Genomic DNA, 18224 nt, shown 5'->3' on the forward strand with positions numbered 1-18224 from the left:
GAGGTGAAGATTATTATCCAAATTCACCTAAGAAATGCTTTTGCATAAATACACTTTGTTAATGAGGTTATGAATCTTAGATCATCTTGTCTCCAAAAATGATATTTTTCAAGTTCTGGAATATATAGTCAGTCACTTAACAAAGAATCTTATCTTCATAAGCTTCCAAGACAAGTTAGAATTTAGAATGATGTGGAGGAAACTATCCCCCATTGTCTCGGCCTTTGTAGACGTCCCCCAAAACACACTGCAACTGAGATGTTTTCACGGTTCTTTTACCTTTAGTCAACATTCAACCTAAGCTGGAAAAAGGCAAATGAGGGTAACGCTTTCTGGTTTGAAATCAGGAATAAGAGTTAAAAGGCTGACAGTCTGAATATTGTTCAGTGATCCCCTCTGGTGTATATATGAAATAGGATGGGGACAAAACAGCAGGCTTAGGAAAGGTTTAGCAAAAAATTGTCAGAAAACTATAATTAGGCACTTTAACTTTATAATCCCAAACTATGTTTATACAATAATTTAAGATCTAAAGATAAACAGTTACATATTTGGTATTCATAATAAGTCATTTTTTTTTTGAAGATTTAAAGTCCCCTGTGAAATTAATCACCCCAAATCTGATCATTTTTATCTGCTAAGTGTATTGAAAATTTTACTCACCCTGTGTAGCAATAACATTGAAGCATAATTTTGAGTCACTTTATAAAGCTATAGACCAGCCAGCAATGTTACCGGTTGAACATTTATTAATTGTGACAGGAACACCGAATTTATTTCAGTGCTTTTGCTTATTTACTGCTCTTTCACCTTTGTATTTTGTATTGACAAAGTAAAATGAATATTGATAAGGTTAGGTATTGATTTTTAAATGTACAGCTTGTTCTCTGCCTCATTCAAAGTCACACACCAAAAGACAGTGGGTGTTTCAGTAGCAGAGGATGTAGACTTACTGTTATAAAAGGGAGAATTGTTGAAGCGAGAAGGTTTGCCAGCAGAGTGCATTTTATAGTTTGAAAAATGTCATCAGTAAAGGTGAAGAAAAGAAATGAACAAAATAGGAGGGATATTATTAACACGTTTTTAAAGGCCATCAGCAGTGTTGGTTAGGGTCTTGTGTTGGGGTAGAAGTCATAGCTTACTGAGGTTTTGATAGTTAAAAAGATTTCAGTATATTTATTGAGATATTGTGGCTACAGTATTTTTTAAATGTTTTGTCTTCTATGCATTACTGAATTCATTGTGATCCACAGTTAGCACTTGCTATTTCTATGTTGTTTTCTATTGAAATATTACCATAGGGAAAGTATTCATCATAAGTAGTAGACTTTCGTCTCTACATTTTAAATTATGCAGAGAAATACCTACTGAAGTTCAATATTTCAGTATAGATATTGCTCCAGAGTAACTATGTCTTTGTGGACATGCAAGTTCTTAGCAGGGAGTTACATTACAGCTTTTTGTGGCTTTTCTGTTTTTTTCTCTGCATCCTACTAATACTTCAATAATAAAATAATATTTATAAATATTGAAGGTGATAAAGGCAGACTGTAAACCACAAAGAGTGAAAATTTTTCAAAGGTATTCTTTTAAGTCATATTGAACATAATCAGGAAATGTCTGATGTACCCAAGCTCCTTTCCAAGGTGCTATAACTCTTTAGTTGCTCAAATTTATCTTATCAATAATTATATTTTTACTTTCTTTTATCCCTGGATCTGCATGACCACTGTAGATTATCTTATCTCTTCCCAGATTTTAAAACAGGCAGACTTGGCAGGGGAAGGGGGTTGTTGTTATTCATTTTGGAACCAAGCTACATCCAAACTTATAGCAAAAGCCTAGGAAATACATAATCCTCTCCCTCTTGGATATATGAACCACCTTTCAGTTCTGTTTCTCAGAAGCATTTTCAACAGCTCTCCATTGTCATATGATACAAGAAACACTTAAGGAAAGAGTAAGCACATATTAGATAGAAAGTAATTGCCATACATGTGCCCTGATGTTCACTGCAACACTATTTCCAATAGCCGGGATATGGAAGCAGCCTCAATGTCCATTAACAGAGGAATGGATAAAGAAGATATGACATAGATAGATAGATAGATGATGGAATATTACTCAGCCATGAAAAGGAATGAAATCATGCCATTTGCAGAGATGTGGCTGGAACTAGAAGCTGTCATACAGAGTGAAGTAAGTCAGAAACAGAAAAATGAATACTGTGTATTAACACATCTATGCAGAATCTAGAAAAATGGCATAGATGAACTTATTTACAAAGCAGAAATAGAGACACAGACATAGAGAACCAGTGCTTGGACATCAAGAGGAGAAGGGAGGAGGTGGGATGGATTGGAAGATAGAGATTAACATGTATGTTCGCTGCTTTGTCTGAAACGGACAACCAATGAGAGACCACTGTAGCACAGGGAACTCTGCTCCATGCCCCGTGGTGGACTAAACGGGAGGCGAATCCCCACAGAGGGCCGGTATGTACATGTGTGGCTGATGCACTTTGCTCTATGGCAGAAACTAACACATTGTAGAGAAACTATACTCCAATCAAAAAGAAAGAAAAGAAAAGAACTGCTGTTACTGACAGTATGAGAGACTAATGGGAAAATATTCAAACTACAGAATACCTGGACATGCTGAATAAAATGTAACACCATCTCTTTAGATGCATTACTGAGACTGCGGGAAAGGAAGAGAGAACTGGGTCTAAGGAACCAGTCTAGGAAATGTGGAGGCATGTTGCTTCCTTGTGGAAAGAGCCAAGCTGGGGAGCAGACTATCTGAAAAGCTCTGTCTTCAGAACAGGGCAGACTAGAAACAAAACTCACTCACAAGGACAGGAAAGTAAAGAATCTGGTTTCTACCTGGGCTCTAACTGGAAAACTCTGAAGATATGTAACCAAGTGCCTACCCCTACCTGAGACTCTAGTTTAAAACAACACTATGCCAAAACTTAGCAGCAAAACTGGTCTTTGAAGGAAATGCAAAACCACTGTAGAGGTACATGCCTTCAACCCAAGCCTCAAGAATCCCCACAAATGAAAACCTACTGAAGATGGTCTCACAATCCAAAACTAACAGAACTAGTTGTAAAAACAGATTAAAAAATGAAAGGGAATAACTGGAAAGAGAAAAGACAGCTGTGGTTAAAAAAAAAAAAAAAGTAGAAATTTGAGATTATTTTGTTTTGAAAAATCTTAAAAATCATAACTTCCCTTGATGGGTTGAATAGCACATTAGATACAGCCAAACAACAAACAAACTACAGCAGCAAAAACAGTGAATTTGAAAAGTAATCTGAAGAAACTTCCTAAAAGAAGTGTGGTCTCAGTTGCTCAGTTGTGTCTGACTCTTTTTGACCCCATGGACTATAGCCTGCCAGGCTGCTCTGGAATTCCCCAGGCAGGAATACTGGAGTCGGTTGCCATTTTCTACTCCAGGGGATCTTCCCAACCCAGGGATCAAACCCATGCCTCCTGTGTCTCCTGCATTGGCAGGCAGGTTCTTTACCACTGAAGCCCAAAAGCACAGAGGGATAAAGCATGGAAAATGTAAAAGAATGGTCAGGGTACTTGAAGGAGCGTGAAGTTCAGTATATATCTAATACAACTTTCAGAAAAAATAGAAGAAGGAGGTACACTGTTCCAGGAGAATATTTATAGAGTTCAATAATAACAGAATTTTTACAACTGAAGAAAACTTAAATCTTCGTGTGCAAAAGTACAAGCCTTTATCAGGAAATATAAATGAAGTCATACCTAGACACACCATAATAAAACTTTATAACATCAAACACAAGAGAAGAACTTAAAGGCAGCCAAGGAGAAAAGATATAACTTACACAGGAATGAAGTTATATTGGCAACAAACTTAAAAAGAATGATACAATCCAGAAAATAAGAGATAATATTTTCAAAGTGCTGAGATGAGATAACTGAATCAACCTAGAGTTTTCTATCCCAGTTAAATTATTTCCCAAGAAATGAAACTGAGCCATTTTCAGGTAAAGACCCATCATTACTAAATTTAATAACTTTTGTAAAAAAAAAAAAAAACAGAATCCATGAAAAAGAATAAAAATCAAGAAGGAATTGGGAGCAAAGTAATCGTTAAATATGCATAAAGCTAAACTTTACACTGAATGTATAAAAGTAATAGTGATGATGGTGACAGTGACCATCAGGTGGATTAATTTGGGTGTATAAAGGTAAGATGGAGTAGCATTGAAACACATACATTAACCTGTGTAAAATTAGATAGCTAGTTGAAATTGGCCGTATTACACAAGGAGCTCAAATCTGGTGCTCTGCAACAACCAAGAGGGGTGGGGTGGGATTTAAGGTGGGAGGGACGCTCAGAGGGGACATACGTATACCTGTGGCTGATTCATGTTGATGTATGGCAGAAGCCAACACAATATTATAAAGCAAGTGTCCCCCAATTGAAAATAAATAAATTTAAATAATAAGAAAGTAAGATGGAGCTAAAACTCTGAACAACAATAAGATGTAAAATATGAGGGAATAATAAAGCTGGGTATGCATGTTGATGTTTAAAAATTAAAGAATAGAGAAATCATATATAGTTTTCAAGCTAGTATAAGCAAGCAATGGATGCCAGAAAAGAGGAAGTAAAAAGGATAGAGAAAGCAAGGTAAATATCTTTAAGTAACATCGTAAAAATAACCCAGAGATATCAATGATCACAATAAATGTAAATGGAGTATATGCATCAGTTAAATTCTGGGATTATTATGATGGATAAAAGAACAAAACTCAGTATATGCTGTTTACAATAAATACAACTAAAACAAATTTCCATTTAAATATCAGCCAAAGAAAACGTAGCTGGGTTAATAACAAAGTGAATTTTGAGGTATTTCAGGAGGGTCGAAACACTCTTCAAGCAGACTTGCTATGTTAATTTAGATGAACAGTTTTTTCCAGAAAATTTGTGAATATATTAAAATCTCTGTCATTTGGGACAATGTGGCAGAAGAAATGACATCATGGAAACTAATGGTGATAGACTATTTTAAGATCACTGTCCAGTCGGTGAAAGGGTAACATTAAGACTCAGGTGTCCTAAATTCACACTCTAACCGGGGCACTTTCTAACTGGGTGACTTTGGGCAGGTGCATTACTTCTTTAAGGGCTTCCCTGGTGGCTCAGTGGTAGAGAACCCACCTGCCAAGGCAGGAGACCCGGGTTCGGTCCCTGGGTCGGGAAGATCCCCTAGAGAAGGTAATGGTGACCCACTCCAGTATTCTTGCCTGGGAAATCTCATGGACAGAGGAGCCTGGGGGAAAGGGGGCTGCAATCCATGGGGTCACGAAAGAGTTGAACACGACTTAGCAGCTAAACAACAACAATTATTATTACCTCTTTAAACCTTAGTTTGTTCTGTAAGTGTTACCAGTAATAACGTTGCAGGTTGCTGAGGAAGATCAAAAGAAATCACGGCTGCAGAAGCACTGGTAATCTCTGAGAGCCACAGACATTATATTGTAAGTTATCCAAGTATGTCATTGCGAGTACTATGCTGTGTATTGTCCAAATGCAAATTGAGAGAAGTTGATACTATAATTAACATGTAACCCAAATAATTTTTTAAAAATAATTTAGAACATCATCTCCACTGAAGTTGTTTGTTTGCCATTAATTCTTGTAGAAAGGCGGCGTAGGTAATGGCAAGTATGTAGGTTTTTAGAGTAAACTTCACCAAAGTTTGAATATTATCCTACTATGTGGTAATGGTCAAGCAGTTCATCTCTCTGCAGCCCATTATATTAATACTTCCCCCCTTGCACAATTGTTATGAGGAATGGAGATTATGAATGCCGCACGCCTAACAAGTAAAGCACAGACCAGGTACATAGTACGCAGACCATAAATAGTCCTGATCATATTATAGCAAACAAATATCCCTGTGTGCCTTCAGAACCAATAGTTTTAAGACATTTTTTTAGTTTTCTGAAAACACTATTCTTTGATATATTAATACAATCATCCCATAAGAAATGTATCTGTATAAGCAAAATGTGTGTGCTCAGTCGTGCCCAACTCTTTGTGACCCCATGGACTGTAGCCTGTCAGGCTCCTCTGTCCGTGGAATTTCTCAGGCAGGAATACTGGAGTGAGTTGCCATTTCCTCCTCCAGAAGATCTGGGCCCAGGGATCAAACCCACATAGCTTGTGTCTCCTGCATTGACAGGTGGATTCTTTACCACTGGGGCCACCTGGGAAGCCCCTATAACCAAAATATCTGTTAATAAAAACTTTCCCTTCTCCAAACATGTCAATATCAACCATGTCTTTCATTCCCTACTATGCAAAGTTTTTTTCACTTAGTTAAAAAAAACAAGAGCCTTGTATTTTTAAGCAGTTGGCTATTTGAACTGATTTTATTCCACAAAATTCACATGAAAAACATCTGCATTATTGCAGATAAGATGTATAATGATCTCAGTGAGGCTTTTCTGTATTAAAAAATGAAACAATTAAAACATTTGACAAAAAGTACTAACCCTCACCACTTTCTCACAGCCCAATCTGTGTTCAATGCTGTTTCTTAACAGCAATCAAAAGCCCATGTCCCTAAATTAGTTACTGAGGCCAGAGGACAGTATGAGAACTGGCAGTTCTAATAATGTCACAAATAATAATAATAACAGCAATAACCGTGCTCTTCAGCTGACTAGCAAAGTAATGCGGAAAGAGGGTGGGAAGAAAGAATGAGAACAGACCACTGAAAGCCTTCTGAATACGGGGTCAGGACTGACGCGATGCACTGTGTTATGTGGGAAGCAGCATGTGTCACCTGCCCTTCCATTGGCTGTTTATCCAACATCAATACAACACTTTAGGAGCCAAATTACTAAACAAGCTGCCAATTAGGCTTGCAGTCAGCTGGATAGATTAGCAGCTAAGAGAGGCCGATACAAGATTTTCATCTCTTGAGCCAATTACGCAAGTGAATTACTATCCACAATACTCTTTGGAAGATTTGAGGGGAAAGGACCGACTCAGCTGTAATAGATATAAGAGATCCAGAATAAAGGGGGCTGGAGCGGGAGTTTGCAGAAGGGTTAGCAGGCTGTGTATTGCTAAAATTGCCCGAGCAGGAGGAGAGCCTCCCAGGAAAGGACTTAAAGGATTTAGCACCGCCAGGAGCAAAAGGAAAGGAAATTATGGTTGTCAGATGCTGTGCTGAGACGGAGTTGTTCCACTCCCATGTCTTAATCTCATAAAAGAAGGATGAGAGACCAACAGTAGATCTCACGCCAGAGTCATTTTCCATGAAAAATGAAGTATCTGTTTTTTCTTTTTTAAAGTTATATAGAACAGGCATTGTTTTTTGTTTGTTTCAGAAATCTGTGTTGCTATGGGGAAAGATTTAGCATTTAAGAAATCAAATGGTCTTTCTTTTTGTTTTAACATAATGATAATGCTTCATTTTAATTAAGAGAAATAAACCAGCATTAAAAAAATAGAATGAATTCTTTTCTGCCTGTATAAAAACTAAAGCATGAACTTATGGTTACCAGAAGAGGAAAGGAATGGGAGAGGGATAAAATAGGAGTTTGGGATGAGCAGATTTGGATGTTCAGTCAAGCTGCTATATATAAAATAGATAACAAAGCCCTACTGTATAGCACAGGAACTATATTCAGTATCCTGTGATAAAGCATAATTGAAAAGAATATAAAAAAGAATGTAAATATACTAAATATGTATGTTTAACTGAATCACTTGGCTGTACACCAGAAACTAACACAACATTGTAAATCAACTGTACATCAATTTAAAATATAAATAAAAAAGCAGGGTGGAGTCGAGTGGCCACTACTGAGCCACCACACTTGAAATGCCAACATTTTAAAACTACAGTCATGAATCAGTTATTTGCTGTTCATTTCAGAACTCAAAACTGACATGCAGTTTTTGCAAAGATGGTTTAAATTGACTTTATATTTTCTCTTAAATATTAAAGTTTAAACTTGAACCTTTGCAATCTGTTATATCAAAAATATAACAGGTATGTAGCCTGAAGCCTCCTTAGACCTCTGATCTGCCTTAGCTTATCAATGGATTAAATTAATTTGTGGTGATCACAGAAAAATTAGGGATATAAGATAAAATGTTAGTATACCATGTAACCTGACACATCTGCGAAGCAGCTGTTCAGAAAAAAATTAGATGCCTTGGTAGTCTGTTGTTAGCATTATCATAATTTCAAAGTAAAAATTTAAAGAAAAACCTTAATTGTCTTTTTGTTATTAAACAAGTTTTAACAAGAGGCTTCTCTTTGTTTTGTTTGTTTGGTAATTAAGAGGCCTATTTTTGTATCTTATATGTTTATGTATATTTTTGTATAATTGGATAAATATATAAAATCTCTATGTATTTTTATTTTGCCTTTGTCAAGCAGTAAATAATGTTAGTCCAGAGTTTTTCTTTTGTGCCAGTCTTTGGCCATTCAAGCTGCTGGCAATTGAAGGTTTTTTTCTATTACATGTTAAAATACTTGCTTCAGTGAGCTAAAAACCAATCTGACAAGTCCAAAACCAACTCATTATTGTGGTAATCCAGTTCTCACTCCCTGTAATGAAGTTAGCAATGACAGCAATGTATTCTGTTCTCAGTCTGAAGATGCTCTGAAGATTAAGAATATCAAAATGTTCAGTAAAGGCCTTGCAAAAATCCATTGATGATTACTCTATAGTTTGTTATAAAACTCACCAGTTTTAGTTGTAAACTCATCAGTTTCAGTTATATAACTCATCTGTATCACTTTGCAATTCCCCTCTGTAAGTTAGAATCCTGAGGAACAACCCATTCACTATTCTCCAGAAAACCAGATACAAATTACCAGATTAGCTATACTGTTAGTTCAACTCTGACATGTCTTTTATTACTTACTGTTATTTTATGTTTTTACTATGAAATACATATACCAGAGACTTCCCAAGTGGCTCAGTGGTGAAGAATCCACCTGCCAATGCAGGAGACTCCGAAGACCCGGGTTCAATCCCTGGGTTGGGAAGATCCCCTGCAGGAGGAAATGGCAACCTTGGTAAAGAGTCAGCCTGCAGTGCGGGAGACCTAGGTTCGATCCTTAGGTTGGGAAGACCCCCCTGGGGGAGGGAAAGGCTACCTACTTCAGTATTCTGCCCTGGAGAATTGCATGGACTGTATAGTCTATGGGGTTGCAAAGAGTTGGACACAACTGAGCGACTTGCACTTTCCAGTATTCTTTCCTGGAAAATCCCATGGACAGAGGAGCCTGGCAGGCTACAGTCCATCGGGTCACAAAGAGTCAGATATGACTTAGCAACTGAGCAGCACATATACAGAGAATGGAATGAAATGTGTAGGTAGAGTTTTAGAGAACAATAATAAATTGGTCACTACTGTAGCCACTAACCATATCAAGAAACAGAACACTATACACTGCAGTCCCATAGGTAATATTTTTGTTATCATTATTGGTGCTTAAAAGGATCCTTATATACAGTCTTAGAGAAAGAGGAGGATGGAGAATCTCTATTTGGGGGCTAGAGGTGGGGTAGAAGGTGCTGTTAGAAACCCATATCAGGGAGGAAAGATGGACGATGATGGGAAAGGGGTTAAGGGCACAAGAGAGACAGCTGACTCTCAAGCCTTTGACAGCAGTGAGTGATGTTGTCAGCACCTGCGCATTTCAACTCTCAGACTGCTCTCGGAAAACACAGAACAGAAACAAGCTGGACCCAGGACGGAGCTTGTATGCCACAGGCATTCTGCAGACCTTCGGAAAGTGAGCCAACTTCATCCCTGGAGCCCTAGGGATGGAATTATGGGCAAACATTATAGCCCAGAGTTCTACAACAGACTTTTGAGGAAGCCCCAATATAGGAGACGGTACTGAATATGTCCTCCCTAAAACCAAGATGGTTTTAAGCTGTTGTTTAATCCCTAAGTCGTGTCCAACACTTTTGCGACCCCTCGGACTGTAGCCCTCCAAACACCGCTGTCCATGAAATTTTCCAGGCAAGAAAACTGGGTCAGGTTGCCATTTCCTTCCCCGACCCAGGGATCAAACCTGCGTCTTCTGCATTGGCAGGCGGATTCTTTACCACTGAGCCACCAAGGAGTCCATACTTTGACCCCTTTTCTCCCTACACAGTCTGTAACATTAGCTTGCTTGATGATCACTCCCTTAATTATCAAGGAAGAATAACCACAAGAAATGATCTGGTAATTTGAGTTCTGATTGCTTTGTATTATGCCTGTTTTACAGATCAGAAAACAGAAACCCAAAGAGGTTAAATAACTTAATCAGCTACTAGGTGTAAGAGCTGAAACTAACCACGGTCTTTTTGTCCACTGAGCCTTCTACTACAACAAGCTCTTTATCCAAAAATGAATAAAGAACCCTCCCCAGTACTTTGTTGAAAGGAAAACTTAAAAGAACGTGCTTTTCTTAGCCTAAGAGGGCCTTCATCTGTGTTCATACTAATGTGGGATTTTGTTTTTTTGTTTTTGTCATTTTCTAATTCCAGGATTTGTAGGAGAAAATGCCCAGCCAATCCTAGAAAACAACATTGGAAACCGAATGCTCCAGAATATGGGCTGGACACCTGGGACAGGCCTCGGACGAGACGGCAAGGGGATCGCTGAGCCGATTCCAGCCCTGCAGAGGCCAAAAGGATTAGGACTTGGGTTTCCTCTACCAAAAAGCACCCCTGCAACCACTGCCTCCAATTCAGGAAAATCCGCCTAAGAGGAAAAGCAGAGGAGCTGTTTAACAAGTTTTATTCGCTCGCTATAGCCCATTGTTCTAAAATGACAACATAGCTTCTGTGGTTGAAGCTGAAATCGAACATCAAAGCCTCAGACTTGCCCCTCTAGCTTCCTAGCTGCTACAGTTCTGCCAGAGTGATAGAAATGGGATTTCATCACAGTTCATGGTGCTAAAGTAAAAACCTTCACCTTTTAAAATTTTTCAGTGACTCGCATTCTAGGTGTAAAGAACAGCTCGTTTCTCTTATTTATTTTGATCTTGTGTTGTCAGTAATTTCTCATGTTTTAGCTTGATTCATTCCTGTGTGCGCTCGATGCCCCAGCGACCGAGCACGCCTACGTGTTTCTAAAATAGCATTGGCCGGAAAGGGTTATGTTTCACCTCATCCCTGTCTGTCCTAACCGAAAACACCTGTCATCACATCAGTGCGGTCCTAAGCACATCTTTTTTTGAAAGGCTGGCCAATTTCGTATGCCTTGGATTTGACTTTTTTGTTAGGATTCCTCAACAGGGTGACACCCATTCATCTTCTATCCTTGGACACTGTAGTATGAAGTTCACAGCTGACAAACAGCAATTAATGTTGCCCTCTGACATGTCGACAAAAATAAACCTCATCATTGTGATCACCACAGTGCCCTCAACATGACTTTACTGCAGATCTTATCAATTTTACCTCATTTAGAACATAAAATAATTATGGAAAGAAAAATGTATTTTTTAAATTCACCATGACTGAGTTGTAAACTCTATTAATAATCTAGACTTCCTTCTACCTCTTTGTTCCCAAAGGTTGATATTTTTTTTAAGATCAACTCAACTGTAGTAAACTGATTTTAAATTTTAACCATCAGAGTAAGTTAGAATATCGACTCAATTTATTTGAAGATTTTAATGGCTCTCCCAAGAATTCAGATTTCTGGCAACGATCCAGCCCGTTTACAAGGTGTACAAAAAAAATAAATAAATAAACGGTACTGTTTGCCGTTTCTAACACCTAAGCAATTACTTTAAAACCAAGGAAAACAAGTCATTTTTATTATGTGCCTAGTATTGTTACATCTGAATCCTCTGCTTCATAATGTCCAGGATTCTGAATTGCTGTTAGTTTAGATGTTGGTTTGTTATTGTCTTCATTAGTAAGAACTAATAATGATATTCTCTTTTGTAATGACGTTTATTGGTTGAGTGAAGGCCAAGATAACACATGTGAATCAACCTTCTAATGTTTTTTAAGCTTTGTTTTTCTAGGGCAGTTTTAGATTCACAGCAAAATTAAGGGAAAGGTACAGAGATTTCTCAAATATCCCCTCCCCACACACATGCATAGCTTCCCCCATTATCAACATCCTCCCCCCACCCCAGAGTGGTATATTTGTTACAGTTGTCAAGCCTATATTGACACATCAAAATCACCCAAACTCCACAGTTTATATTACAGTCCACTCTTGGTGTGGAACATTCTATGGGCATGGACTAATGTATAATGACATGTCTGCCCCATGATAGGATCACACAGAGTAATTTTACTGTGATAAAATTCCTCTTGGCTCCTCTCTAACAGGCTTTAGGGAATTTGACAGTCCCCAAGAGTCTTTCACAGTGGGGAAAGGAGGTTTGTGCATGTAATAGACCTGTCCCACGTGGTCCTCTAAAGAAAATACTGCTCATTAGGGAGAGTAAGTTCAGCCTGCTATTTGAAAGGCTTAATGGTTTGCCAACTTACAGGTTCCTTTTCAGAATTATCTTCCTTTCTAGGGTTATCATGGTAAGAGGACAAGTTGGCCAGGGAACCATAGGCTACCAGGGGAGTTGGTTTTCTCGTGCCCTTCTTAGCCTACCAGGTGACCATTCTCGTTGGATAAAGTAACTGTTGTTTGACACTTTCCTAAATGTCTGTTACTTGAAAATTCACCGTTTTTAAAAAAATATTTTTTATTGAATACTCATTCCATCTACATAAGATGCAAAAAGCTGGGGGAGATTGTTTATATTTCTGTTTAAAACTTCGTTGTGGTAGCTTATAGCACTGTAAGGTCTGTTCATGAAGTTTGTTTTGGTTCCATTGCCTGAAGATCTTTTAAAATCCTAGAATTTTGCAAAGCCAAATTTGGAGCCACAGGTAAAACACAATGAGGTTTTTGTGAGACTGACTGATCCCAAATTCCCATGGACTTGACCATTCTTTTTCACTTCACCATGGTCTAACTCTCACAGTGAGGAAGAGCAGACTTTACACGCACTGGCACGGGGGAACTCCTTACCTAAATGTTGCAGCTTTATAAATATTTTTTCTTGTTCTCCTGGATGGGCATCAATTTTCTGAATAAACTTTCTAAGATATCACTGAGCTCAGGTGTTCTCTAACTCCACCTCCCAAAATAATTCATCTTTATATTTTCCCCTAATAGAAGAAAGGTCTCCATGTTGACATCTTGAGCCCTGTCTGTGACTCACAGAAGATTTCAAACATGTCTTATTCTATTGGAGTATTTACGGAATACGTGAATCAATACTCAAAGCAGAGAAGTGGTGACTTCACAAGCGTTTCCCTGCTCTCACACAAACCTCCCTTCACATTTCAGTGAAATTTAAGAATGATCATTGCACACCTGAAGTTCTGCTTGGACCTGAACTTAATCAGAGAAAAGAACACAGTTGAAAAATGGAATTTTTAATGTACGTCAAATATCTTTAAGAGATGAAGTTCACTAATTTACGTTTGTTGTAAAGTTAATTTTTATCAGTTCCTATGCCTATAGAACCCAAATCAAAAGAATTCATGTTTTAGAATGTATCAATCATATCTCCGTAAAAAGGCAGTTAGATTTTTCTCTTGTCCTTCACAAAGCCAACACTTCTATAGTATCTAAGCCTCGTATCAAATTAATTGCTTGTACTAAAACTTTTAGAGAATGCATAAGTCTCTTCCATTACTATCCAAATTATCTATTCCCCAGCAAGTAGCCAAGAGACTGAGTGTGACTACATTAGCAATTCAGCATTTTGCCTTTATATACTTGTTATACTTGATATTAACCAGATTGTGTGCTGGTGTCATTTACTTCCTCCCTTCTTTCTCCCCAAATACAATTTTTAAGGCAATGTTATCCCCCCTCAAATTTCTTTGCTTTTATTTTTTAATTATATGGTCTCCTTTAAAAGAAAATCCACTGTTAACTAACATTTACCAGTTAATTGGTATCAGCATTTGAAAACAGATTTTATAACTCATACTGTTGCTATCAAACAGAAGCTAAGACAGTAGGGTTAAAGATATGCCTAATGTATACATATAGGTATGTTTACAGGGCATGACTGTGCAATTTACAGACATGATTGCAAAATAATTGCATCTTATTAATAGCATTGTGAATTGATATTCTTGCAGTTAATTGAACTGACAATTGCTTCTCTTCAATATGTTTTCATTTTGAGCAGATATTTCATGAAAGAGAAAAATCACTGCTGACATGCTTTTTAAAACCATTTCCTCCTGTCCTCTGTTTTTCTTTAAAAAAAAAAAAAAAAAGTGACCTAAATGGTATTGTAAAATGAAGTTGTTTAGCAAAGAATATTTTGGATTTTTTTTCTTTTAGTAGAAAGATATAATAATAGTACAACAAAGAATGAAAGAATAAACATAATGTTTAAGAATGTTATTTATAAGCAGTCATTGTCTTTGTGCTTTAAATGTTTCCCTCTTGAAATAATAAAAAATAAAGTTGAAAGGACTTTAATTTTTTTTTTTCTTTTTTAATTACTGAAAGTCGCTCAGTCGTGTCTGACTCTTTGCGACCCTGTGGACTGTGCAGTCCATGGAATTCTCCAGGCCAGAATACTGGAGTGGGTAACAATTCTCTTCTCCTGGGGATCTTCCCCGCCCAGGGATTGAGCCCAGGTCTCCTGCATTGCAGGCAGATTCTTTACCAGCTGAGCCACCAGGAAAGCCCAAGAATACTGGAGTGGATAGTCTATCCCTTCTGTAGTGGATCTTCCCGACCCAGGAATCAAACCAGGGTCTCCTGCATGGCAGGCTGATTCTTTACCAACCAAGCTACCAGGGAAGCCCTGCTAATTACTACCCATTGACAGTTAACATTGAACAGTGCCATTAAGTGTTAGTTGCTCAGTCATGTCCAACTCTTATTTACCCCATGAACTGTCGCCCACCAAGCTCCTCTGTCTATGGAATTCTCCAGGCAAGAAAACTGGAATGAGTTCCCATTTCCTTCTCCAGAGGATCTTCCCAACCTCGGGATCGAACTCAACTCCCCTACATCACAAGCAGATTCTTTACTGTCTAAGCCACCAGGGAAGCCCCAAATTCATTATTCATGTTTCAGTCCTAGTAAATGTCAACATTTTCTAAAGAAATTTTAAGGGAAAAAATTGGTAAACATATTAGATTTCATTTATTCACAGCTGATTGTGACCTGTTATACCACATTTCCCTGGTTTTGTTTTCTCTGATGCTGGGCTAGACTAACTGTCTTAAGGTCTTTTTCCACCCAAAGATTCTGATTCTAAAGGAACAAGTGCAAGTTCTCTCTGAAACAAGTGCAAGTTATCTCTCTGATAACTTGAAATACAGGTCAGAACCATATGTGTTACTCCATTTCCTTCTGGGGAATTGTGCTTCTCAGAAACCTGCTTGGATATTTTAAATATTTTATAATACTCATTAAAGTGTTGAGTTCCATTGCTTATAGGAAGCATCTCATTATGTTAATAAAATACTCTCTCTTCTCCCCCAAAAAACTGAATTGTGAGTTGAGTGAGTGGATTTTTTTTTTTTATCCAATAGGTATTAAATACTCATTTATTTAACAGGCTTGCAGTAATATATACTCAACTGACAAGTGGACCATGAAGGCTCCTTCTGCTGGGTTCCTACTAGGCAAAGACTCATTACTTTACCCACCTGACATTTTAAGTAGATCCAGATTTGTCTCTAGCGAGTCAATGCCATTAACTGCCAGGAGTATGATCTACTATTGCCACTTTCGGTTTTATCTGTACATTAGAGTTGTCTTCTGTCTTTGAATTGTCATGGAGTTTAAATCATTCTCAGATTCACCGACCTCACTCCTGTTGCAGTGTCAGAATGTCCCGTGTTTACTCCTTCATCTTTGAAGGATGAAGTTAGGCAACAATTGAAGGCTGTTTTTGTGTTTCTTTAGTTGTTTTTCTTTTTCCCTTAGTTTAAATATTCAAGATACATTAATAGCATTTTAAATCTGTGTGTAATTCTTGATCTTTCAGCTATAAAATGGTAAAGACAAGCCTGTATTATGATAGCATCCCAAGCAAAAAGATCACTCAGACCTTTTTTCTACCTGTTTTCATCTTCTGATTAAATTTCAAGGAAATGTTTATTCCTTCCTAAACGTAGTATTCTATAATAAGATGAGAAATAGTATACTAGCTCATTACATACTTAAAAAAGATGCTTTCTAAAAGCAAACAAAGTCTTACTTAGTGAAGTAAATTTCTTCAAATGCCAGAATTTCATAGTTAGAATGAGCAGATGAGTTTCAGGGGGAGAAATTAAGGCTTCATTAGATACCTGTGTGGCTAATCTAAGTCTAAAGTTCTTTTCTGATGGCTATAATTGATTGTGGAAACTACAGATAATCCATGCTGCAGGTAGGGGGAATGGAATTCACAAAACAATTTTTAAGGGAACATGAAGTACTTGGCAGAACACACTGAGATTGTGAAATGTCAAGTTCGAAACCACAGTATTTCTAAAACAATGATCATGGTGTCTTTAGGCTTTCAACAGTCAGCCAGGTGGTCCAGAAACTGAAGGCCTGGTTCTTGACCCTCCCCCATCTTTACACCCATTTCCTTTTGTCACATCATTCCTGATTCCTTTCCACACATCTTCATCTCCTTCACCTAAGTTTAACATCACAGGACAGCCTTGCAAAATGGAAACCATCGCAAGCACACAGGAAACCTGCCTGATTTGACTCCCGTCCCATTGTGTTTCTCCATTATGTCCCTTAACAACTCAGCTAGAAACAAGCGGCAGATTTTTTCCCCACTCACTGAGTAATTGTCTGCGCCGCAGTGACAGATGTGCAATATAGCAGCTTCTTTAGGAAAAAATTAACAGTTTGTCCAGCATGTCAGCTCGCTCTTTTTAGTGCTTGGGAGGTCTTGGCCCCATTATGGATGATTTAGAAATTGAGGCAAGCAAAAACCAGCTGCCTGCGCTGAAAGCCTTCGTTAGTCGCCCTCATCTGCATTCCAAGACTCACTTACATCTAGAAATTGGTAGAGCCCCTCTGGCCACGCGATGAGGATGGGCTGACAATGCCTTGATTTGTTGAGAGAGAGAATAAATGGGTTTTTCAGAAGATGAGGAAATATCACCATTACTGGCCAATTTACAGCATTTTATCTGTTCTTCAAACATGTCACTTTTGTTATTGTTGCATGGTAATTACATAGTGAAACGGAAAGAAAACAAATTCAGGTTACGTATTCAGATGGATTGCAAAATCATATAATCCTGATAAATGCCCATTTATGATACACATGGATGAAAGGTTCATTTTAATTTTGAATGGCTAGCTCAGCCATAAATAGGATATAGGATTAAATTCCAGAGAATCTGATTACATAAAAGCAAATAGTCTTTTCACTTTTTTCAGATCCAGGAAATTCAGGGCGATATAGCACGGTATATTCACAAACAGGATTGTCCTCAGACAAGACAAAAAGTAAATTCAGACTTGCATTCTGAAAAGGATGAGAACTTTCCATGAAGCTGGAGAGCTATCTTGTTCTAGTGATGAGTCAGTCCTAAAGGCTTCTCAAGAGGCAAGGGAGCCTAGGCTGAAATAGTTCCAGTTTGGAGGAACAGCCCTACATTTTAATCTCTACTTTCCTGATCACTTCTGCATTCTCACCAAACATTGGGATACTAGAAATCCAATGATTTTTTTCTTGTGTTCCTCTTTCTGAGGCTATTTCTCCTTCATCCTCAGACCCTATTATTGTAAAGGAATGTTGCCTGGAGAAGTTTAGCTGAGCACAGATAATGAAGATTATTGAGAGGAAAAGAACAAAGGGGCGGCACCCCAAGGCTGCTACTGAAAATGTCAGGTGTATAAAGTAGGAAAAAGGAACGGCTACCCACTCCAGTGTTCTGGCCTGGAGAATTCCATGCACTGTATAGTCCATGGGGTCGGAAAGAGTCGGACACGACTGAGCAACTAACATGTTGCTTAGTAGGAACCCAAAAGAAGGAACCATCATCATGCACTTATCACGTGAGTATATATTACCATAAACCTGTTACATAAATAAGTTGTTATTCTCAATATCTCCAGCACCACTGAGTCCAAGCTATCAAGTTTTACCTGGAAAATTGAAACTTATCCTTTTACCTTCTAACTTGAAT

General features: G+C 37.9%; 1 protein-coding gene across 1 annotated transcript in view; it reads left to right on the forward strand.

Moving 5' to 3' along the window:
* Positions 1-14541, forward strand: part of GPATCH2 (G-patch domain containing 2) — a 191390-nt gene extending 176849 nt beyond the window's left edge. Inside the window, exon 10 of the mRNA XM_043486165.1 lies at positions 10566-14541. Within this exon, the coding sequence (XP_043342100.1) occupies positions 10566-10786 (221 nt within the window). The 3' untranslated portion in view covers positions 10787-14541. The remainder of the gene's footprint in view (positions 1-10565) is intronic.
* Positions 14542-18224: the final 3683 nt, after the last annotated feature.

This window comes from Cervus canadensis, chromosome 13, assembly GCF_019320065.1.
Source record: "Cervus canadensis isolate Bull #8, Minnesota chromosome 13, ASM1932006v1, whole genome shotgun sequence".
Taxonomy (NCBI): Eukaryota; Metazoa; Chordata; class Mammalia; order Artiodactyla; family Cervidae; genus Cervus; species Cervus canadensis.